At 41.6% G+C, this 25,908-nt stretch overlaps 1 protein-coding gene across 11 annotated transcripts in view; it reads left to right on the top strand.

Moving 5' to 3' along the window:
- RHOBTB1 (Rho related BTB domain containing 1) overlaps positions 1 to 25,908 on the top strand; it is a 125,522-nt gene that overhangs the window by 68,997 nt on the left and 30,617 nt on the right. For 10 of the 11 annotated variants that reach the window (XM_040485117.1, XM_040485121.1, XM_040485114.1 and 7 more), the window contains 2 exons: positions 16,798 to 16,999; positions 17,380 to 17,483. In XM_040485117.1, coding sequence (XP_040341051.1) covers positions 16,808 to 16,999; positions 17,380 to 17,483 — 296 coding nt within the window. In that variant the 5' untranslated portion in view covers positions 16,798 to 16,807. Of the gene's footprint in view, positions 1 to 16,797; positions 17,000 to 17,379; positions 17,484 to 25,908 lie in introns of those variants that run through there. The other variant, XM_040485123.1, reaches the window with a different exon arrangement.

Below are 25,908 nucleotides of genomic sequence, written 5' to 3'. Positions count from 1 at the left end.
GGTTTTCCCTGGTGTTCAGCAGGTGTATCCTTTGCTGCATTGTTCTAGGCTGAGTGGCTGTGTGGTTTTGTGTGTGTTTGGGCCGACTGAGATGTTAGTTCCTTTGATTTAAGTCAAGGGAGCTGAATGACCAGGAGCTCCAGGATAACACTGGTGATGTGGGATGGCTGCTCAGAATTTAAAGAAAGGTTTCTGGGGCAGCAGGCACTGAAAGGCACTTCACGTAAAGCTTTCAAGGTATGCAGAGCAAAGGTAGAGAGTAGACATTAGTTCCACCTAATGAAGGAAGAATGCATTCTCACATGCATAAATATTCTAGTCCCTGGTTTTCCTACTTCCCCATCTCACTTTTCTATAAAATTTCTTTGTTATAAAATAACACACGTTTATTCTAGAAAAGATGGAATATATAGATAAGAAAAATGTTTAAATCAATTATAATCCTAGTTGGCATTAATATTTTAATGTTTCTTGATGCCAAATGTTGCTGTGTATATTTAGGTACTTAATTTTTAAGGAATGGTGTTATCCTGTACGTTTTTTTGCAATCTTCTTTTCATTTAAATATGTTTATCATAAATATAAATATCAATGTACTCCTATAACACATTTTTGATGGCTATATACTCTCCTACTATGTGGACATTTATTGTTGTGGCTTTCTTTGTTTTTAATCAACCCCCTGTCGTTGGATTTCCAAAATTGTTTCCAATATTTTGTTTCCACAAATAATGATATGTAACATTCCTTTAATGGAATCTTTTTGTATACCCTAATTATTTATCCAGGAATAAAGGCTTATAATTAGATGAAAAGTATGGACATTTTAAAGTCTTCTGAGTACCAGTTGCACTCCAAAATAATGGTATTATTTTCCACTCCCACAAACAGTGCCTCATCCCGCTTTCAAAAAACGTACAATATTCTATGTGATAAGTCGTAGCTAGAGTTGGAGGGTATAGAGACGTGTCCTGAAATTATTAGCTGGAATCTGTGCATTGATGTTAGCCAAAAAACCTCTAATAAAATAGGAGATTTTAAGGAGTCTGCTTTTTGTCCACAACACTTTTGTATTTATGGTCTAATTTGCTAAAAAAAATCCTGGGGGAGAAAAACAAAAGAGTTTTCTTCATTTGTCTGAATCAGAGCGTAACCTAATCCTAACTGGCATATTATAGTCTCCTAAATGATTAAATGCAGTTGCTTTACTGTCATCGTATCTGAACGTTTCACAGTAAGTGGTCTCTCTGGTCCTGCAGAAGCTGACCCAGTGACATCTTCAGAGGATGCTTTCAGTGAACAGAGACTTTCTTCATTAGGTTGGATTTTTAAGCATATCTGGTCTACAGACTTGATATTAGCTTTCTCAAATGAGCACTTACAACTTTGACATCTCTCTGTAGACTAAACCAATGTGTTAATTATTAATTCTTGACATATCTTCCTGATGCAGCCCTTAGCTAAGGTTCATACACAGGCCCTCCAAAATCAGTGTGTAGTGTCTTTTGTTGCTTTAATTTTTTTAACTTAAAAAAAATATTTAAGGATAATGTCTATAGAGAAATGTGTTTAGATCACAAGTATACAGTTTGATGAATTTTTGAAAACCGAACATATGTAATGAGCACCTAGATCAAGAACTCGATATCACCAGCACCCCACTTTTGGACATCACCCAGTGCACCCTCTGTGTGTTTGAAATGCTCCAGATTTTATGTCCTGGGTAAGTCATTCATTTATAGAATTTGATTTTTCACTGAACCCTCACTTTAATGTGAGCTAGCTGCAGTCAGCTTTGATCGAGCTATCTCCCTTGTAACTGAAAACACGTACAATCTGCCTTTCCAAGTAAAGATTATAACATTAAATTTGTACACTGAGTGTACATCAGTATTTATATGTTTGTGATTTGCAGGTACACAAATACATACACAGTGTGCATACAAACAGATTTGGAATTTCTTTCTTCTTAATGAATGTAAGGCTGAATTATACTATATTGATCCAAGCTTCAAATATCTTAACTACAATTGATTATCACAGAATATTTCATGTGATATGTTTCTAAACAATTTTTTTTAATTTCTCATTTCAGTTACTCTAAGTATTCCCTCTGAATACTCAAAATTTAAATGCCAAGAATTTTTCATCTTGTGCTTGAAATATATGTGTCCTGGGTGTCCACAGCTGTCTCTCTCTGTGGTTCAATTTCTTTGTCTGGTATTCAGCTAGATTATCATTTAGATTCCCATGGGGGTTTTTTAGTTGAAAGCCTGAGTGAGAAAAGAAAAAGTTTAACAGTCTCATGAAGCTTTATAAATACATGATTTTGAAAAATAATTTATACATCATCAAAAATCATTTGTTATTATTGAACTGTATATATATATATGTACTCTTATTAGAATTAACAAAGGTTAGACTTATGTACCCATTAGCTTTTTAAAAAACTAAGATATTTCTCCCATTGTAGAATACATTTAAGAATATTATTCATCCATAAAAAGTAATGAAGCATGAATATATGATACAACATGGATGAACTTGAAAGCATTTTGTTCAGTAGAAGCAGACAGACACAAAAGGCTGCTTACTGTATGATTTCATTTATAAGAAATATACAGAACAGGCAAATTCATAGAGACAGGAAGTAAATTAATGGTTTCCAGAGTTGGGGGGCAGTGGAGAACAGAATGACTGCTAATGGGCACAATGTTTCTTTTTGGGATGATGAAAATGTTCCAGAATTAGATAGTGGGCATGGTTGTAGGGCTTTGTGAATGTAATAAAAAACCTCAAACTGTATGCTTTAAAAGGATGAGTTTTATAACATGTGACCTTTATCCCAATTTTGTTAAAAAGGTAATATATTTTTGTCATAGAAAATTTGTAAAGTAAAGGAAAGTAGGAGAATGGCAACAAGTTTTAGCCCCGTTATCCAACAGCAATCCCTGTTATCTGTTCAGTGCACTTCCTTCGAATTTTCCTTCTGTATATTGCTCTTGCAAGAGGAACAGCTTCCCTTTCAATGATGGAGACACAATTATTAAATTTTAAGTATTCACATATTAATACACACCTATTCCTCCCCTACCCCTGGGGGGCAGGAGGGTGGGAACGATAGATCCAAGGAAGATCCATTTAGATGGTGGAGGGGAATAATGATGGAGATATAAGTAAAATAAGAAGATAGCCATGGCTATCATGGAGAGGTAATAGAGAAGCATCTCAGGAGAAAATATCTGCGGTCCCAAGAGGCAGAAAGACAGACAGACCTGAGCGGTTACCACAAGGGGTGGAACTCTTCAGGGACACATACCAAAGAAACTTTTTAGGAGTTTAGCTGCAAGATGCCCAATATATATCATGTCAACCACTCCCCTCAATCCTTAAATACCCATGTTGTTTCCCAGCTTTCTAAAAGTCACATTTGCGTTTCTTTTAGATGTGTCACCGTGCTAAGATGGTATTTAAAATGAAAGAACAAGGAGGCCCAAATTTATTTGAGTTACACGTATTTGTTTATTTTATCTGGTTTTCATCAACTATTTTTTAGATTGCTCTCCTGGTCTTGCCCGTAGATAGGGTAACATTAGCATTTTTCTATATTTCTATATTAATGCAAACTCAACATAAGGGATTGTAAATAATGACAGTCTTAATAGAAAAGACTTCTTGGGTATTTTCTTGATGGCAGGTATAGTGATTAAAATATTTTACAAGCATTATCTAATTTAATCTTTACAACAACCCATCAGGGGAGGCAACTGTCCCCAGTTTACAGATAAGGATACAGAAGTTTAGAGAGATTAAGTAATTGGCCCAAGATCAGATAAGCCAGTGCCTTAATTATTCCCTCCCTTGTCATAGATTTGGGTGGTTTTCCTTTTTTTTTCGTATTCTTGATAGGGATGTGATAAATATATTTGTTTTTAAAACATTTTCTTTTTACAAAGTCATTTCCTTAGATGGATATACCAGAACATATTTTTTTTTTAATTTCCAAATGGCTGTGCTTTTTGTTGTTGTTGCTGTCAATAAAACCATTCCTTTTAACTTTTTCATTTATTTATTTATTTGTGTGTGTGGCTAGGGAATTTGATTGGTACAACTTATGCTTTGGGAGGGGGATTTTTCTCCTTCTGGTGGGTTAGTCAACTTCTGTAAATGTGCCAAGAACACCTGAAAAGACCGTGCACTCTCTTATCATGGAGTTTATTGAATATGAGATATCTATTCATTTATCACTTTTTTAAATGTTTATTTATTTTTGAGAGAGAGAAAGAGCATGCACACGAGCAGGGGAGGGACAGAGAGAGAGAGGAAGACAGAGGATCAGAAGCAGGCTCCATGCTGACAGCAAACAGCCTGATGTGGGGCTCAAACTCACCAACTGTGAAATCCTGACCTGAGCCAAAGTTGGAAGTTTAACATACTGAGCCATCCAGGCACCCCCATTTATCACTACTTTTTATGCTATTCAAGCCCTCCCTGTGTTGTTTTTCAGTTTTGCTTTCTTAATCTGATGTTGATTCTGATTCTTCATCTCCTACATGTAGATAATTTTCATTGATTTCTCCTTACAGAATTTGTCTTCATTTTTAGTGTATGCTTTTTGGTCTGTGAAGGTTCATTATTACTGTTATGCTTTTACCACAAATTGCCTTTTTTTTTTACCTCCTAAATTATCTTTTACAGATACTTTTTCTATCTAATTTTGAAATCACAATCAAAATAACTATGCAGGTTAGTTTTATATTTTCAGTTGGTTTTGGTTTCCACAGTCCTTTTACACAGAAATAGACGTTTTTTGGTTTGTTTGTTTGTTTTAGTTTTTAATCTTGAATTATCTCTGAGTGTTTTGTCAAGTATCCTTGAGCAGTTTAATTCAAAGAAATCTGAGTTTTTTCTCCCTGAGTCTTTTATACCTAAAAATAGTCTTATGGTTCCCTTTACATAAATAACAATTTGACCAGATTCAGAAACTTGTTATTATGTCCTTTTTCTTTCAAGGCTCTATGTTTTTCTACTGTCTTAAAATAGTGTATTGGTGAAGTGTGTGGTCGTCCATATTATTATTTCCTTCTAGAAAGAAATGCCTTTGGCTGTTAATTTTAGAAGATGTTTTGCTAAAATATTTGTAAGGTTATTATACAGTTTTTTCTGCCACTGGTATTTAAACCTTTTACTGAAAATAGATCTAGAGTCTTTTTTTTTTCCTTCTTCTCCTTTTTGTATTGGGAAAATTTTGTTTTATTAAATCAAGGTTTGCTCCTTTAGTTCCTCAAGAAGCCATACTATCCGGGGATTGCCTATCAATGGTCAGCCTTTTTATTATCTTCGGTTACATCATTTGCAGGTGGCCTTCCTTCTATACATAGTTTCTCATGTCTGGTCTGTACCTCATGAATCCATTTTACTACATTTTCAAAGCTCTTTACTGTTGCCATTATGCTTTTTAATTTGGCTCTCTTATATTTCACTTATCCATGGTCTTTACTTGTCTTTTGCCTCTTTATAGCCTCATGTGCTATTAGTTTGTATACCTGCATTAATCTTCTTTTGTGTGATCAATTACATGGTTCAGATATTTTTAAAGAAATATTTTCTTCTGCTCTTTCTTTTTTTTTAAGTTTATTTATTTATTTTGAGAGAGAGAGAGAAAAAAAACGAGTGGGAAGAAGGGCAAGGAGAGAGAATCCCAAGCAGGCTCCCCACTATCAGCACAGAGCCTAATGCAGGGCTCAATCTCACAAACTGTGGGATCATGATCTGAGCCAAAATCAAAAGCTAGACACTAACTGTCTGAGCTACCCAGGCACCCCTTCTTTTGCTGTTTCTTACAGTATATCTACTTCAGTAGAAGACCTTTCCTTCATGTCAGGGTTTTTAATAGACCATATGTTAGCTGGTCTCTGTTTACTCCATCCACATAGAAAAGGATTCCTCTGGCCAAGGATTAAAGTATATTCCAAATGCTTAGATAACCTAGGCTGTGTTGGAGAGCAAAGTAGGGCTCTATAGTGACTCAGGAGCCCACTCAGTTCCAGAGTGGACAAGCAAAGCTATTCAGTCTTGTGCATGTAGAGACATCTGTGGAGGGTAAGATAAGATCACTAATGAGGGGGCACCTGGGTGGCTCAGTCAGCTGGGCATCTGACTTCAGCTCAGGTCATAATCTTGTGGTTCGTGAGTTCGGGCCCCACACCAGGCTCTGTGCTGACAGCTCAGAGCCTGGAGCCTGCCTCAGATTCTGTGTCTCCCTCTCACTCTGCCCCTCCCCCACTTGTACTCTGTCTCCCTCTGTCTCAAAAATAAGTAAACGTTAAAAAAAAAAAGTTTTCAATAAAAAAATTTTTAAAAAGACCACTAGCGAGGAGTGTCACCACTGAAGATATACCAATGGTCAGCCTTAGAGGTTGCACCCCTACCCCTACCCCTGTCACATTAACAAGATCAGTCACTTCTGTGGCAGTATCAAAACTGAAACAGCTTGGCTAAGCAGGCTGGGGGAGGAAAAACAAAAATGAGTCTTTTCCATGCTCAGTGCTATCTACCTGGTACACCCTCAGCAAGGGGTGCTTACTGGAACTAATCCTCCCCTAGGACAGCATACCAGGTTCCTCATGACTTTCCAGTGGCTCCACAGCTGATTTCTTCCACCTCGGTCCCATGTCAGGCCAGCTCTCATTACTCCAGACTATGAGCATCTGTGCCCAAGAGCATCCTACTTACCTCCCAGCCCAGCTCTTTTCCCTGTGGAAATGCGCAGTCTGCTTGGTCTTCAGTGATGTTCTCACTTGGCTCCATGGAAGTGAATTTGGCAGAAATCCTTCCAATTTCTGGTATATGGTTACTCCTTAGCTTTATTCTGATACTGTTGTGGAGTCTGCTCTTTGTGCAGAATAAGGTTAATTTCAGTGAGACTGTGTAGCAGGAGATCCAAGGCATGTATTCCAATGCTGTCTTGCCTTCAGGTCCAACCTATTGACTCTTGTGATGTCTTTTAGGCATAGATTGAATTTCCTCATTCAAGATTCATTTATAAATCACTCTCCATAGGTAGTGGGTGCATGTACCTCCATTTTCCACTTCTTTCCCAGCCAATTAGTGACTCGCCAAAAAGGTTAGAAATCCCTTGAATGGGGATGTTGAAGTCCACAAGTTGATGGGAGTTTTATGAGACACTTACATGTGAATATTATTGAGATGCATAAATTGGCTCTCCCCACTAGAGCATGACAAATGATGACATTACTTTTTTTTTCCCCAATCAAATTCAGCCCTAAGCTCCACTGGGCCTATATATGGGCTCCCTCCTGCCCCCTGCCTTATCATTTGGTGAAGGCGCCTGGTTCTTGGTCCCTGGTGGTTCCCATGGTTACTGATGCTCTTCCTGATGGGGAGCCACGGCTGGTGTGATGCCATCTGTCAAATACCGCTCTCATGATGGGCCACACAGATGTCTCTCAAGGTGTTCCTCTCACGGACTGTGGGCTTAGCCACATGCTGCTGCTCTCGAGGGCACGGGCTTAGTGATCAGTCACCAGAGATAGCCGAGTGCAAGTCTGCAAGCGGATCCAGGTGGAGGGTTTCCTGAAGAAGGTGGAATCGCTGTACTTTGATATCCCACTGAACAAATATTTATTGAAAGCCACAAATGGCCAAGGCATTGAAAAGACTTGAAGATTTAAAGGTGAATAACAGTCTCTGCTGTCAAAAATGTATAATCTTGGGGCGCCTGGGTGGCGCAGTCGGTGAAGCGTCCGACTTCAGCCAGGTCACGATCTCGCGGTCTGTGAGTTCGAGCCCCGCGTCGGGCTCTGGGCTGATGGCTCAGAGCCTGGAGCCTGTTTCCGATTCTGTGTCTCCCTCTCTCTCTGCCCCTCCCCCGTTCATGCTCTGTCTCTCTCTCTCTGTCCCAAAAATAAATAAACGTTGAAAAAAAAAATTTAAAAAAAAAATGTATAATCTTGGTGAGGTGAAAGCAACCACATACACCTATAAGCATAACTGCCAATATGACAAATTGGAACTTGTTGAATACCCTAGGAATTCCTGGTATAAAGGAAGAATGTTTTCAGTGCACCTTCTTCTAAAGTGTAACTTACATCTATCTACTTTGCTCCATCTTGACCAGTTCCTGGTCCAAGCCCCCATCCTTCTCCCCGGAGAACCTGGGGGCATCCTAACCAGTCCTTCCACTCCCCACGCTATGTTCTCCACACAGCAGTCTCAGTGTTTGCTTTAAAAAAAAGAAAACATTTTTTAAATGTTTATTTTTTGAAAGAGAGAGAGAGCACACATGTGCACAAGTGGGAGAGCGGCAAAGAGAGGGAGGGAATCCCAAGCAGGCTCTGCACTATCAGCATGGAGCCTGAAGAGGGGCTTGAACTCACAAACGATGAGATCATGGCCTGGACTGTTAACTGACTGAGCCACCCAGGTGCCCCATCGGTGATGCTTTTAAAAAGCAAATCAGAATCTGTTATTCTTCTGCCTACAACATTTCAGTGTCTTCTCACTGTACTTACAACAAAATTCAGGTTCCCCTTTGTAGCCTAAAAGGCTGTGTGTAATGTAACACCTGCCTCCTGTCCGACCTTCCTCTCTCCTGTTCCCCTGCCCCCAGCTCCAGTGGGCCTGCTTCCTTTCCCTCCTCATGCCTGGGCCCTGCTCATTCTTCAAGTAGCCAGAAAATGGGCCCTCTTCACAGAGGCCTCCCTCGTCTTTCCTGCAGGCCTCCCACCCATTATTTTCTCACAACACCCTTTCGTTCTTCAAGGAACTGAAATCAAGTCTATGATTACAACTACCTGTTCCTCCCTGCCTGATTACGAAGTCCATGAGAGCAAGAATAGCGCCTGGCCTGTTTACCACTGCATACCTAATACTGTAGGCCTGCCACTCATGAAGCACTCAGCCTGTTATTTCTTTAATTACGACTGCCAGAGTCCTAAAGGTGCAGAACAATTTCAGTGGTGGGTCAGGGGCATGAGAAAAAAGTCACCAAAGGAGAGGTTACTGGCATATTTGTAGACAAAATCAACCAGAATGTCTAGAACGTAGCATACAGTTTACTTATGGTGGTTCTGAAAACTAGCCTGGATTTTTTATGTATGCATCTTTTAAGCTAAGTTTTTTATTCCTTATTTTTCTTTTTTTTTTTTTTTTAATTTTTTTTTTCAACGTTTATTTTTGGGACAGAGAGAGACAGAGCATGAACGGGGGAGGGGCAGAGAGAGAGGAAGACACAGAATCGGAAACAGGCTCCAGGCCCTGAGCCATCAGCCCAGAGCCTGACGCGGGGCTCGAACTCACGGACCGCAAGATCGTGACCTGGCTGAAGTCGGCTGAAGTCGGACGCTTAACCGACTGCGCCAGCCAGGCGCCCCTATTCCTTATTTTTCAACTGGGACAGCATTTACTAGGGGCAGTGGATAGATAGCAACTTTATTTCCAATCCTGGCTCACCTTCCCCACTGACAAGTTTTAAAAAAATGGGGAGCATGATCTTGTGGACATCTCCATTATCACAGGGGTCTCGTGAGGATAATGAGTGGATGTTTTAAAAGGTGTCTCTGTATTATCTGTATTCCTGAACTTATATGCACTGTCCTTTCTGTTACTTAAACTCTTTTCCTTTCTGTTTTAATCAAAACTTTGAGTTGAAAAAAATAGTTGATTTGAAAGGCGATTTTATGCTAGAGATATATTTCTTTAAACTTTTGATTTAGGGAAGCGCAGCCCAGCCCTGACTGCCTCTTTCCCAGATCTGAACCCGTTCTCCATTCCAGCTGAGATGTTTATATTATGCACAGAGCAGCTCCTGCCTGCCTAGGACTGGTGATTAAGAGCTCAGGATAATGAAATCTGCACAGTTGAAACTTGGCTGTTGGCTACAGTTATTACGCAACTCTTAACATTTCTCTTTTGTTTCTGTCAATAATATACAATTCCCAGTTTTTCTTTCTGAGCTAACTCTTCCAACACACAAAAATTTGTTCCACTAGTATTTTTTTTAATGACCAAGTTAAATTATTTCTCAAAGTTCAGACTATATGCTTTTCTAAAGGACAAGAAAATTTAGTGATTGTGCAATAGCATTGTTCAAACTGTCTATGAACAGCTGAATGGAACTGGAAGTACAGAGGCCTTCTCTGGCCTTAGAGTTGTGTCTTTGAGTGGACTGCTCACCACACTTTGATTCAAAGAGCAGGGAGAACAAGAAACACAACACAGGTCATGGGAAGAGGTGGCATATTCCGATGGTGGGTGATTTGGAGCAATTAGACAATGCTTTAGTAAGATATCATAGACAAATGATAAACTTTCCCTGCCCACCCTCTCTAATATCTGAATTTCTCATGGTAGAAGAGACTCACACATTCACCTGGACGTAAAGAGTGGCTCTGTACTGGGCCGTCTGGGTGGCTCAGTCGGTTAAGCATCCGATTTCAGCTCAGGTCATGATCTCACGGTTCATGGGTTTGAGCCCCATGTCGGGCTCTGTGCTGACAGCCCAGAGCCTGAAGCCTGCTTCAGATTCTGTGTTTCCCTCTCTCTCTGCCCCTCCCCCATTTGTGCTCTGTCTCTCTCTGTCTCTCTTTGTCTCTCTCTCTCTCTTTCTCAAAAATAAGTAAACGTTAAAAAAAAAAAAAAGAGTGGCTCTGTACTAAAATTCACCTATCCAAAGCAAGCAAGAATATCTTGTTTCATCACCCACAGTGCCTCTGAATTATTGAATTACGGAGACAGGACTCTGATGGTCATTGAGCCATAGTGAATGTGTCTGGCACTTCCTAAGAGCCTGTGTCTTAAGAGAGGAACAGGACACCAGGAAGGCCATCATCTCAAGGACTGAAAGTAGGAAAAAGTACCACCATTGGGAAGAGAAATGATTTATAAAGGAGATGAGATCAGCTAAGTTCAGATTTGGCTATGTCACTATTCGGGTCATGGTTATTCCTAAAAGAGGGTCACAAATAATGGGGGACCTATGGACCAGAATGAATAGTCAAAGAAAGCTTTACTAAAGTGGGGCATGGTATAGTCTTATATTCCAAGCCCTTTGGCATACCGTAGTACCCCAGAAACACTTGATGATTCATTAAGGGCATTAGATGTGCACTTTGAAGGTATAGCCACAGGAAAAATAAAAAGTTCACAAACGACCATTCTATGGTTTGCTAATATAGGAAAAATGGGGGTATATGTGTATTTGTGCTTGTGATTCATTCTCCCGGAACCATTTATGATACAGAGGAGAAAGTAAATCAGTCTGTGTGGAGGCAGGGCAATTAAGAAAGCTTTTTAGAGGAGGTAATATCTGAATAAGGTTTTAAGGAACGAATGAAGTTTTCCAGGCAGACAAGGAGTGGTAGAGGGTTGGCTGCAGGAATGGCATTTGTTAAAGGGACTGAAGCAGCCAACGACATTTAGAATTTAGGAAACCATTTTGTGGGACAAAAGCATGCCATCATGCCATCACTGCTGTAAAAAGTTACCAAAAATGTCATGGCTTAAAACAAAACAAATGTATTATCTTATAGTTCTGGAGGTTAAAAATCTGAAATGGGTTTCATTGGGCTAAAATTAAGATGTTGGTAGGCTGTGTTCCTTCTGGAGCTTTAGGAGAAAAATCTGTCTCCTTCCTTTTTCAGCTTCTAGAGGTCACGTGCACTCCTTGTTTATGGCCCTTGGCTCCATCTTCAAAGCCAGCAATGTAACATCTTCACGTATCTCTCTGACTCTGATCTCCTACCTCCTTTTTCTATATGAAAGAACCTGAGAGACTACATTGGGCCTTCCCAGACAATCTGGAATGAGCTCCTTAGAGTAAAGTCAGCCGATTAGCAACCTTAATTTCATCTGCTACCCTATTTGCCCCATGCCATTCACAGATCCCAGAGATTAGGACATTAACATCCTTGAGGGACCATTATTCTGCCTCCCACACGTGCAATACAAGATGCTGAGGATGATGGTGAAGAGAAAGTTGGCATGATCCATCAACCCTAGGTAGAAAAGATCATCCAGGGGCACCCGGGTGTCTCAGTCAGTTAAGCATCCAACTTCGGCTCAGGTCATGATCTCATGGTTCATGGGTTCGAGCCCTGCATCGGGCTCTGTGCTGACAGCTCAGTCTGGAGCCTGCTTCGGATTCTGTGTGCATCTCTCTCTGCCCCTCCCCTGCTCGTGATAACAAATCACCCCAAAACGTGGTGGCTTAAAACAATAATCTGTACTTTCTCCTGATTCTGTAGGTTGGCTAGGTGATTCCTTAGCTGGGCTCACTCATAAAGCTTCATTCAGCTGGACAGTTGGCTGGGCTAGAGGATTCAGGTAGCCTCACACTATATGGCATCTGGTGAAGCCATCGGCAGGGCTGCTTCGGTTATTCTCACTGGGAATTCTCATCCTCTGTGGGGCTAGGCCAGCTTCCTCAGAGGACAGCCTCAAGACAGCATTCCAACAGCGTGAGGGTGGAGCTGCAGGCCTTCTGGAGACCCTGGCTCTGGAACTCACAGAGCATCACCACCACATTCTTTTGGAATGGGCCACGCAGTCACAAGGCTAGCTCAGATTCTAGAGGAAGGGAAACAGATTCTGTCTCCTGATGGGAGTTGCTGCCACGCCCACGTTTCACCAGGCAGAGGCTGTAAAGATAGGAGTTTTACTTTGAGAGTAGGATTTTGAAATTCGACATTTCAGGGGTAAAATGTTTCTGGATGACAACAATATCCAGCACGTGGCCAAGAGCATGAACGGCCCAAGTAGAGTGTGGGGAAGGTTAGGTGGAGCAGCCGAGAGGCTAGATGTAGGATGTGTTGCCCTGTGGATGTGACAAGAAGGCTGAGCTGGTGGTGAATGTGGACCTTCAGGAGAGACCTGAAGTCCGGAAGGTGACATTAATCACGGTGTGAGCACATGGGGCCATCGTGACCACAGTCTCTAAGTTGATGGTGGGCACCAACACCCAGGGGGCAGCCACCCTGGGCCACCTCACCGAGTCCTCACTCCCCACCCACCACGTTGTCCTGTTCACTGGTCAGTTCTAAATAAACTTAACTGCTTCTGACATCCACAGTGTGCAGGTATGTCCTTCAACACTTAATGGTCAGCATCCATGTCCTGAGGATTCAGAAAAAGTATGAAATGAAGGTCAGGTCAGTTTTGAGTAAGATTACAAAGCTGCCGTGGTAATAGGTCCAGTGTCAGTCCTTTCTAGCTCTTTCTTTTATACTTTCTTTGTTTCCTCAGATTCGTATCTAAAGGCAAAAGAGTATCTGCACTGATCGGCAGGGTTCATGGTGGTGAAATTTATTAACAGTGTTAAAGGAATAATATTTATTGCTCTCATTCTAGGTAAATGAAAGTCAGAAACCAGATAGTCATTAACCAGATGGTCCTAAGAGCTCATTCAACTGTAAGAGTGCTAAATATGAATAAATTAGAGCCCATAACAAGTAAAGAAAGATAATATTGCATATTTTTATAATTATCATAACTTTATTTATAAACGATGAACAATCAGTTTACAATACATGTGTAGCATGGCTTTGCATGCTTGGCTGTGACTTCTTACACTTAAAATAATTTTTAGATTACCACAAAATCAAGTTTATACCCCAAGGAAAAGATTTTCAGTATTTGGAATCCAGAAAACCCTTCCTGGAAATTCCACGTCTGCAGTGAGTGAGCTGGGCTACGAGTGTTTAATTCTGCCCTGCCTTTCACTTCCCTTCCATGTTGTCCCCTTTGTACAGAGTTTAGCACCTTTGGCAGTCACTTGGGTTTTGAGCAGATTGCTAGAGATTAGAGGACCCATGGATGTTATTCTCACCCTTGACACAGAAATTCTTTTCAGAACTGTGCATGAGGTGTGTCTATAAATAAGTAACGATAGTTTTGTAATCATAGCCTTAATATAAAAGCAGGAGAGCTTTCATCCCCTTCAAAGTAGTCTTGTGTAAAAGCTACACAGCTCTTCCACCAATGCTGTCATGATTCAATAATTTGGGGGGTTCCTTTCAGGGGCTGCTCTCAAAGCTAGTTTGCAATCTGACAAGAAAACCAACTGTGTGTTTTGTGTGTGTCTATTTCAGTTTTGACTAAATCCAAACGTTCCCCCGAATTTTAAGGATTGGCTCTCCATGGCTTTTATCCATCTAAAAAAATAAAATTCACTTTCAAAAGAGTAAGATTTTCCACCACTTAGGATGATCAAAATAATGTACCTTAGTTTCCAGAGTTGTGAAGCTCCAAACAGATCCTGTTTTTCTGACACAGGGTATATACCCTACAGTAATATCACCAGAAACATATCAAATTTCTTATCCACAACAAGTGTTACCATTTTTTATCCTAGAAGCTAGAAATGCCCCAGGAAAATATTTCTAACCTACCTTTCCAATTCTGTTATCGCTTAGCTACTGTGTCCAACTCCCACCCAGAAGTTTCCCTGCCTTCTTGACGCAAAGTCAGCTCTGCTCCATCTTGCATTTATGCTTGTTTTTCACTGAATTACTCTGTGATTGCTCTACTGAAATTCGTCCTTCGTATAGATCTTCGTGGTTATTAAGTTTATGATTTCACGGCTAATCCTGGGCTTCCCCTGACTGTTTTGTTGTCCCCTCAAGGCACTCAACTCACCTTCAGCACCACGATTAGAATCCTGGGAGTCATGGGTGTGTCAGGTACATCAGTCAGTCCACCAAATCCTCACTACTTTAGGAGCCTGGTACTATAGTTCCCACTTAACAGATACGGAAGCTATGGCTGAAAGCGCAAATGTCTTGTCCAGTGACAAAATGGCTGGAAAATGGGGACAGTAGGATTCAAAGTCACATCTCCTCTAAGGCTGAGATTTCTCAACCTCAGCACTGTGACCGTTGGGCCCCAATTACGCCGTGTCGTGGGACCTGTACCTTGTATTATAGTATGTTTCGAAACATCTCTGGCCTCTCCCCCAACCCCATTGTGACAACCAAAGATGTCTGCAGACTTTGCTAAATGTTCTCTGGCAGGTATTGCAGGACCACTGATCTGATGCCAAAGTCAGGCTTTTGCCACGTTAGACTATGAAATAGGGAACTAATAAAACCATAGACTAGAAATTAGAAGAGATCAATTTGAGGAGTCACCACCTGTGGGTGATCATCAGAATTGGAGTTTTTCTTAAGCCTCTCTTTCTCCACCCAAGGCCTTCAGAATCTACATTTGCTGGTGGGCACAGATATCTATTTTAAGCCTCTCTATGGTGTGTAAACCACAGACAGGATCCTGAGACCAGATCCTGACCTCACCACACATCTGTTGTTTGAATCACTCCACTCAAGTCTTGCCAAATAGTCTGTAGTCTCGGGTTCAACACCTCCTGTGATGGTGTTACAGGAGACAGTCTCATGTTCAGATGGTCCTAACTGGGAAAAAGTATTCATTCTATTTCATATTCTTTCTTCTGTCTCTCCTTCTGTACTCTTAATCTCATATTATCCAAATTATCATTTTTCTCAAATCAGTTGAATTAAACAAACACTTACCGAGCCCCAGTTATGTATCAGGCCCTACTCTGAGCAGTTTCTTTACCAATATGACCACTAAAACCATTATTGGCTCATTAAAAGTGACCATCTAAGCAGTTTTCTCCTTTTAACAGTTACTTCCTCAGAGTGCCTGGGTGGCTCGGTTGCTTAAGCATGCTACCCGTAGATCTCAGCTCAGGTCTTGATCTCAGGGTCTTGAGTTCAAGCCCTGTGTTGGGCTCTGCACTGGGTGTGAAGCCTACTTTAAAAACAAAATTAAAAAACAGTAGACTTCTTCAAAAGGGCAATTATAATTCATTAAAACCTTAGAATCTTCCATGGTTGGCCAGCCATCCAGCTGCTGCCAAGAAGCAGTCTGCTCTGTGTTTTATGGAGGTTCCTGACCCCCCCGGGGAAGCAGAGCTCATGACAGCTTTTTCTCTTCCTCTTGACCCCTCACTCAGCAACTCTCTTAAACCTTTCTTGATGCTTTCAGGGAGATTCCAAACTAGCTCCTCATCCTGGTAAAATCATTCTTCACCATATGCTCCAGATTTCTTAATGAAAACACAGAGAGAAAGAGAATTAAAAAAAAAAAATACATTGCTTTATGGTGCCCCTTTTAAGAATATCGTTTTTATGAATTTGATTCATAAAATTCAAATTCATAAAATTTATGAATTTTATTCATAAAATTCAAAATTCAAAAAATAAAAATTCAGTTGGACTGTTGACTCATCTTTAAAGCAGGCTAATCCTCTTTGCTTGCACTTTTGAGCCTCCCCTAAGTCACCATGATGGTGTAGAGCCTGCAGGAAACTGCTTTTCGGATAGAGAGATTGGCTCATTGGGAGATTGAGATGGCATGGTCACTAATATTGCCAAGGTGGCTCGTGCCCCAGTGTCTAAGGTTAAACCTGCAGGTGACCAGTGTCTTTAGTGGATCAACATGAGTAGCTAGTGAGCTATAAATGTGTGCCAGCACTCTCATTTGCCTGGATGGATTTTCAGTAGGCAGGTTGTGTTTAGAGAAAACCAAGGAGAAAATAACATGTTAACCGGCATAAACCGTTTGGGGTCAAAATAACAAGCCGGCGGTGTTTTTGCACTTGTGTGAGACATAAATAGAAAACTTGAGTTTCACTTAGGCTTAGTATGGAGTTCCAAACCTCTCGCTTATGCCTGGGCACTTCCGAAGAAGAGCCCAGACAAAGGGGAAACGGCCTGAACCCCTCTCCCCTGTGATTGCTCTGTAACTCTCTTCTTCCAGAGTTTTATAAATGGATACTGACATGGACTACGAAAGACCCAACGTTGAAACCATCAAGTGTGTGGTCGTGGGAGACAACGCCGTGGGGAAGACGCGCTTGATCTGTGCCAGAGCGTGTAACACAACACTAACGCAGTATCAGCTGCTGGCCACCCACGTGCCTACCGTGTGGGCCATCGACCAGTACCGAGTGTGCCAGGAGGTAAGACGTACAGAGTTTCTTTAAACTCCTAAGGGCACATCACTGCTATTGCCAGTCCGGATTTGATGGCACATCCCCTGCTATTGCCAGGGAGTACGGGTAACTTGTGCATGCGAAAGAAAGCTTATGTGTTTAGTGCCACAAGAGAAAACAAAAGTAAAACGCAAACTCGGGCGTATGGCTGCGGTTTCTTGAATGAGGAGGGTTTGGGTCACGTGATTCCAGAAAGAGAATTAGGACTTAGCTCAAGTCCTGTTAGATGCAATGACAAAACTAAAGGCAGGTGGGTCAAGTGAGCCTTGAGGTGTGCTGACCTAGACATCCTTCTCCTGAGGAGCCTCTGAGTGACACTGAGCAGGACTGCACTCTCTCTCCTGCAGGTCCTGGAGCGTTCCCGGGATGTTGTTGATGAAGTGAGCGTTTCTCTCAGGCTTTGGGATACTTTTGGCGATCATCACAAAGACAGGCGTTTTGCATATGGCAGGTAAACCAAGACCAGTGTAGTGTGTTTGAACCTGAATACAATTTCCTTTTCCAAACCTGCAGCTGCTTCATAAAGCAACAAAAGCCGCGTCACATGGCCTTGAAATGTGTTGGATTCTGCGCTGTGTTTAAGAAAAAAGAAAAAAAAATGTGGAATTGTTTTCTGATGTCAAGAAAAGCAGTCTGCCTTGACGCTAGGTCCCTCCCAGGAAGTCCCTCATTTGAAACAACCAGTGTTAGTCAAACTGGGACGTTAGCTAGAGGTTTCTGGTGTGCCCTCCGGCCCTGGCTGCTTTGATGGCAGGTTTCCTGAATGGTACTTTATTTACCTTTTGCTAAAATGTTTTAAGTTATTTCAGCACTCGGCCTCCCCACTTCAGAAGGTCTCTTTGGTCTTTTCCTGACCACATTAGCAGAGTCTGATGTTTTTCGCTTTGGGCTTTGTTATCTGAAAGTCTATTATTTTTATTTGAAGGTCGTTTTTGAAAAGAAAGAAAAATATCTCTGAAATCCTTCACAAGGCACGTTTCCAAAATGAACTGAAGCACTAATGTGTATTTTACATTAAAAATCAAGCAAAATTCCAGAAGAAGGAAAAATCAAGTGAAATCCCTGTAGTAAATCTAGAAGGACATTAATAAGACTAGGAACATGGTCAAATTGCCTTAGAATATTCAGCAACTTCTTCTTGCCACCATAACTTAAGGTCTTTCTCTCGATGAATGTGTTATAAGCTATCAAAACCCAGATAAAGAGATTTTCTTACCTCTTAATTGTAAATTAACACATTTTATCGTAAATTTAGAATTTAGGTGTCATGAATCAGTTGTCCCTTGTTAACCTCAAATGTCCTGTTACCTCGCAGGATTGGATTAGGCAGATACTCCAACCACATGAGCTACTCCTTGGCGTTGAGATAATCATTTCTGAAAGCACCTCTAGTCCTTTTTTTTTTTTTTTAAATGTTTATTCAGTTTTGAGAGACGGAGCACAAGCGGGGGTGGGCAGAGAGAGAGAGAGACAGAGACAACATCCAAAGCAGGCTCCAGGCTCCAAGCTATCAGCACAGAGCCTGATGTGGGGCTTGAACCCACGAACCGTGAGATCATGACCTGAGCCGAAGTCAGACACCCAACGTACTCAGCCACCTGGGAGCCCCGCACATTTCTCCAAGCCGGTGGCTCTCTAAGGCTCTGAGCAGACTTTTATTGGCATTTATCCAAGTGGTCTGAGCTACTCAATAAACTGCTGAAAGGGTTTGCCCTATTCCTAAGAAGTTGTTCACACCCTGAGAGAATCTGCCACTTAGACCAGGATGTTCGTGGGGACTCAGAAAAGGGCATCTGGGAAGTAAAACATCGATGTTAATGTCCCCTTGGTAATGAGGACTTTTGAGGTTAATTTCCAGAGTTGTAGATACTTTTCCTCTCCTTGAAAATCCTGTTTTATCATTTCTTTTCTTTCCATGGTGTTCTTGATTATTATATTAGTTGCCACTTTGTGGTTTTTCTTTTGTCCAGTTATTCCACACATACAAACAATAATAGTAAAGTGCCATTTAAGGACCATGCAGTCGGATTTGTAATATCTAAAGCATCATAAAATGATGACTTTAAGCAAAGTAAGGATGGATGTGATAGATTTCTGTGGACATTTTGCACCCTCACTTCCAAACAGCTGTCCAAAGATGATGGGCCTATTGATGAGCTTACCGAAGGTTTTGGGTTTAGCTGCTCTGGACCGTTTCATGTTGCCACTGGAATGTTACACAGCTGAAAAGAACGAGTTTTAACTTGGCCCCGAGTTTTACTTGGTTTAATGTAACGCTTACCTTTGGGTAATACAAGGGCTGCTTCACTGTCATGTGAGATTCCTGCTTAGGATTGATTTAATGGCATGATGGCCTTCATAGATCTCACACTGACAGGCATCCACACTGGGCCTTGTCCAGCTCCTGATGTATCTGGAGTCACTTCACCACGTGTCATGCCTGTGTTTGTTTATGCCCAACAAAAATAGGCTGCTCTTTCATGTGACTGCATCAGTTCAGACTGCATTGTTCTGCTCCCTTGTCTGTAAAGCTCGGTTCTATCAGCTGTAACCTGTTCCTCCTTTGATGGAAACAGGATGTGTTTTCCAAGCCAAGTTTGATTCTCCGAATGACACAGAAGGGCTTCAGGAAACACTCCCATGTTTCTGGCCCAGCTGTCCGTGGGCCTCACTTTATATGCATGTTTGTACCTTGCATTTCCTCTGTCCTCTCCAGTTCTCCACAGCCTCACAGGTGTCCTGCCACGGACCGCACTACTGGTAAAGAACAAAAAGCAGAGCTGTTCTGCCTCAGCCTCCAGCATCTTTCTGTAAATGCTAAATATTATGCAATTCCACATTGATGTAACACCAAAAAATTGCATTTTGTGGAAAAGTCTGATGGTAATAGGAGTGCCTTTTACTTGTATAGGGTTCTGGCCACTGTATTTCATTGCTTTGCAAGAGCTGATCAATTTCTTGATGACTTCCATTTTTAGCTTTGTGTCATTCGTGAAGGAAAATAATCCTAATTACAATTTCTGACAATGCATTTGGTTTGCAAACCTGCTTTTTGACAGATGTTTTTTACTGTACTTGGTGTGAATGACAAATCAGTGGGATGTGATATATTCTTTATACCTGGATGTATTTGGAACCTTTTTAAAATAATTCCTGTGATTCTTTTGGTGACAGTGAGAGAAACCAGAGCCCTACCAAGATGCCTTAGGCCTTGTCTTTGGTGTCTTCTGCCCCTAAGGACCACAGTGGTTAATAAGTTGTCCCCTCAAACATCGTCTGGTGTGGACAGGCTCCACTTGCAGTGTGGATCCTGTGGGCCATGGTGGTGTCGGTCTGCCTACTGGAATTTGTATAACTATAAGCAGAAGGGCGTTAATCTTTCACCCCATTTTTCAACCAACTGGAATAATAGCTCCAATTTATCAAAGGCTTATATGTGCCAGTCAAAATATTAGGTCCCTTGCCAACATTATTTCAGTTAATCCTTTCAGGAACCCTAGAAGGCAGAGATTATCTCCATGCTACAAGGGAGGACAGAGCTGAGTTCTTTTACTCCCGTAACTTGCCCAAGAGTGAGTTTCAGAGGCAGATTCCAACCCACCTCTGCCTGAATCCCAGCCCCCACCCTTTCTTCTGTACCAAGCTACTACAGCCTCATTTTAAACAGATGTGGCTGCAACCCACCCCCACATTGACGAGTTGGGTGTCTCTTTGCTCTTCTGTATTTGTGCGAAGGCTTAGAACTGGAAGAGGCCTCACAAGGTCATCTAGGTGACCCCTTTTCTTCAGGAAGGGAAATCATCCATCCAAGAAAAAATGTTGAGTACGGGAGTCCTTCTGTGGATGGAGAAGGAAGGTGGCACAGCAGCCTCAGCACCACTTAACACATTTAGAATCCGTCAAACCCTGTCTTGTCTGGAGTGAATGACTCCAACTCTCGCAGCCTTTCTTCCCACCACCTACTTTCTATCCACTTTGGATGAACTTTTTCTGGCTCTTTTAAAATATCAAGAACAAAACTATACCTAGTAACCAGGACTGTGATCAGCTGCCCTTTTTTGGCAAGAAAACAGCCTCTTTTTAAAGTGGGCGGCGGGGGGGGGGGGGGGGCGCGGGGTGGGGGCTGGGTGGCTCAGTTTGTTGAGCATCTGAGTCTTGACTTTGGCTCAGGTCATGATCCCAGGGTCATGGGATTGAGCCCCACTTCAGGCTGGGTGCTGAGCCTAGAGTCTGCTTAAGATTATCCCTGTCTCTCCCTCTCCCCTCCTCACACACACTCTCTCTCCCTCTCTAAAATAATAAAGGGGTATCACTCTCGGTTTTTCTTTCAAACTATTATAAGAATGAAATGTTCACAATTAGGCACTAAAAAGGGAGACAAGGAGGGTGGGCTCTGCCTTTCAACAGGATATCTGGGCCCCTGTCCCTCTCGTATAGTCACCCCACACGTAAATAATTACAAATTTTATGTTTCCTTTCCTTGAAAACCTCCAGCATTGATCTGTCTCAGGATTGGATAACCTTCAAACACATCATAAAGCTTGTGGCACTGAAGGTGGTGATAACAACAGCTACAATTTAATCAAGGCCGGGCCTGTGCCTGATGTCCACCACTTCATTCTTGTGGTGACCCTGCAAAGTAGGCTCATTTCACAGTTGAGCAAACAGGCACAGAAAGGGGCCAAGGTCAGTCAGCTAGGAAAGAGTAGAACTGAACTTTTCCTGCTAGTTCTGTCGGACTCCAGAACCCATACCTTCCCTTTCCACCGTGCTGTCATGGCTGGTGATGATGGCTGATGACAAGCTTACCTTAAATTTATCCCTAGTCCAGTCTAATTTGTATGCTGTTCTATGTGGACACTGAAGACCAGTATTCTCCATCTGTCACCAGCTCTAGTATGCCATTGTGCCTCGTAAATTCTTTAATACATAACAAATAGCTTAATTCTTTGTATAGCTAAACATGAGTGCTTTCATTTTCGTTAAAAATAATACATCCAAGTGAACTTTCTGAGAGTGAGTAGGAGCCTTGGGTCCTTTATATGGCATGCTTTCCCCTAAAAAAGTGAACTTAAACATGCAGAACCTTGCCCTTACACCCCACAGTTTCTGGGCATATTTTCTGTTCGGTTGGAACTCATTTATTAATACAGATTATTTTCACACGCGGATTTTTCTCAAATGTTAGCTCCTATGAGAAGTGCAGTATGTGTTTTAAATGATAATATTAATCAGAGCCATGGTTTCTGTGTGCCTATTTAGATAGGTCTAGTTTCATGCTGAAGGCAGTAATCAGATACACCATGAATACATCCCATTTTGAATGCTTGGTTGAGGCTCTTTTAAAAATTCAGGACTATGGGTGACCAGTGTTTATGTGTTTATCTGGGATTGGCTGTACTTGTGGTTAATGGCAAGGGGAAAAGTAGGAAATGTCTAATGTGTCCAGATAGGGTGCTTTGAATGAGCTCTTCCTGTCCCTGGCGCATTATAAATGCTGGGCCAGAAGTAACATTCTAATGACAATTTCAGGACAGCAAAAAGGCTGTTGGACAGTGAAATATATCAGGTGGAGGTGAGCCTGGGCCAGGACTAGGCTGAGGCAATAAGGCACTCACATTGGGCATAAAATATAAATAGTAATAACTTTTAAAAGATAGGATCACTAATTTTTTCTTTCTGCTTCAAACTCAGTATGGCTCAGTATGGCAAGGTTACTGGTCCTGACTTTATTTAATATTTTGATATTTTGTTCACCAGGGATTTATTTTGCCTTAATTTTGTTCGTTTGTTTGTTTGTTGTTTTTTTAATATTGGGCACCTGGATTATGTAGTTTTTTGGCACCTCATTGAATTTTGCACCTGTGATAAAGGAGTCCTACTCACTCACAGGACTGTCTTCGCTAGAGTCCTGACCCCCATGGTAGACTTGAAAAGGAGGAAAGTTCACAATGCATGTACTATATGGAAAAGTAACTCAAACCACGCTTCTAAATGTGGGCACAATGGGATCTAGGAAAATTATTGCAACCTTTGTCCTAAAGTCCTGTGTCCTGCTGTGGCCTAAAGGTTTGCCCAGGTTATAGAAAACTGTAGAAAGACCAGGGCACTTGGGTGGCTCAGTCGGTTAAGCATCCGACTTTGGCTCAGATCATGATCTCGTGGTCCGTAGTTTTGAGCCCCGTGTCGGGCTCTGTGCTGACAGCTCAGAGACTGGAGCCTGCTTCAGAGTCTGTGTCTCCCTCGCTCTCTGCCCCTCCCCCACTCACGCTCTGTTTCTCTCTGTCTCTCAAAAATGAATAAATGTTTAAAAAAAATGTAGAGAAAAAAACAAAACAATAGAAAGACTTAGAGGAATAAGTAGCTAGACCCAGAAACAGGAAACGTCTTTCCCTAAAAGGTTGAACTAAATTGCAGGTTTAAGTATGCCCGCATATGCTGGCTATTCTGATGTCAGAGTTCTAGGGAGAGGTAAATCAGCACATTTTAGCCAGTCCCTGGATGATTATAAAGCAGGTGGTCCTCAAGGCATGCTTTGGTAAGCACTACTGTGGAATCATCATGATTATCATGCTCTTTACTGAACCTCAGCCAAAAGGGAAGAATCTCTTAAAGATTAGAGACAAAGCTTTTAAGTGAAGGAAACCAGAGGAAAGGAACACATACTGTGTGATATCATGTCTATAAAATTCCGGAAAATGCAATCCATGGTGATAGAAAGTAGATCACTGGTTGCCTGGGAAAGAGGACGAAGAGGGAGGGATGGATTGCAAAGGGACACAGGAAACTTTGGAGGTGATGGAAATGTTCATGATTTTGATAGGGATGATAGTATTGGGGTGCATACGTAAGTCAAAACTAATCAGACCGAACACTTTAAGTCTGCAAAGTTTATTGTATTTAAATTGTATCTCAATATTTTTTAAGTACAAGTATTTTTATGAACAAAAAAATCTATTATGTCTGAGGAAATGTATGTGGTAGACAACATATGTTTTAATTTATAGAATTTAGAGTTAATTCTCACTGAAATACAAATTATTTGTGTGCACTTAGGGCGGGAAATGGGACAAGATCCTTAATAGAAGAGTATGGGAAACAGGATGGTCTTGAATCTCAAGGCTCAATAATGAAACACTATCAAATTGTCCCCAAATCATGCTGATTCCCTTTTCCTAGAGATAAGCCCTCAGCCGTGTGGATCAGAGTCTGACCAAGTGGCCTGTGTCTTCAGCTGTGGTTATGTTTGTATCTTTTTCTAAAAAGATACATTGGACCAGGTATCCTGTGATAGCTGACCCCACAGTTCCCTGAAAGTTTTCTATTTCTCTGTTTCCCCATCAAATAGTAACCATGTGGTCTTTTGTAGTTGGTTCATTCTGGAACTGGAGGGTGCAATGAGAACCTGTGGGAATGTACAGATGACCTTGTCTGTTTTGTGCTCATTCACCTTAGCTGAGAATCAGGTGCAGAGCTGGACGAGAAGTGTCCTTTCCCTGGGTGAGGTAGCTGCACGTTGGATATGAGGCTCTACTCTAGTTTGTTTCTCTGGACTGAGTCCCAGCCTGCCTGGCCTGTCCAACCTCCTGTCTTGCTCCAGACATAACCCAATATTTTAATTGTGTACGGTCTATAGCCTCTAGGCCCACAAATGTGCATTACACCTGCATAGAAATTATACTCCCACCTGCCTATTCTTTACCTACTTAATTACCACAACTATTCTAAGACTTTAGAATAAGAGGCACAAATTCCCAGAAGTCCCCTCCATACTCTCCCCCAACTCCCTGTTACCTTCAGGATCCAGGTGAAATGTCCCTCCTTATGTTCCTCAGGACTCCTTGGCAAATCCCTCTCATCACTATGATCACACACTTGAAAGTTGGCTCCTTCATCATCTTCTTCAGTTGCCCTTATGCTATGACTCCTGCTATCTGTAGAACAAGAATTTTGTCTGTCTGCCCTATGCATGGGCGTGGCACATAGTAAGAGTTTAATGAATGTTAGTTGAATGAGTGCATGAATCTGTCCATCAGTCTTGTACATGGCAGGCTCTTCTAAGGCATTTACAAGGAAATGCCATTGTAACAAACTCCAAACTATTTCACTAGGTTGAATTTTAGGTTTGCATTTTTATAGTAAGAATCACAAATCATGTACCTATGTGAAAGTGACAAAGACAGAAAACACTGGTGCCTAACCTCTCCTTAATGAATGAGCAAATGAAAAGATGAGCTAGGAGATGAGCTAGACCAGGAGAAAAAGAATGGAGGTACACTGACCCACACCCTGAAACCCACCTTTTCTCCACAAATATTTTTAGATTTGTGAATTATTTTTGTAAAGCCTTGTTTGAAGGAGTATTCCTTTTTTCTTTTTTAATATGAAATTTATTGTCAAATGGGTTTCTATACAACACCCGGTGTTCATCCCAACAGGTGCCCTCTTAAATAGAAAATTACTTATGTCAATACTAACGATTTTCCAGTTGTAAGGTTGTTTGTCCTCTTAGTGTCATTTCCAAGATCCTTATAAGAATCATATTTTAGGGGCACCTGGGTGGTTCAGTCAGTTAAGCGTCTGACTTTCGTTCAGGTCATGATCTCATAGTTCAGTTTGTGGGATCGAGCCCCACATTGGGCTCTGTACTAAGAGTTCAGAGCCTGGAGTCTGTTTTGGATTCTGTGTCTCCCTCTCTCTCTGTGCCTACCCTACTCGTGCTCTCTCGCTCTCTCTCTCTCTCTCTCTCGCTCTCTCTCAAAGGTAAATACTGAAAAAGTTTTTTTAAATAATCATATTTTTTGGGGCGCCTGGGTGGCGCAGTCGGTTAAGCGTCCGACTTCAGCCAGGTCACGATCTCACGGACCGCGAGATCG

Source organism: Herpailurus yagouaroundi, unplaced genomic scaffold, assembly GCF_014898765.1.
Source record: "Herpailurus yagouaroundi ecotype Mexico unplaced genomic scaffold, PumYag 163, whole genome shotgun sequence".
NCBI lineage: Eukaryota > Metazoa > Chordata > Mammalia > Carnivora > Felidae > Herpailurus > Herpailurus yagouaroundi.
The sequence above is the reverse complement of the archived record's forward strand: the minus strand, read 5'-3'. Positions and strand labels throughout refer to the sequence as shown.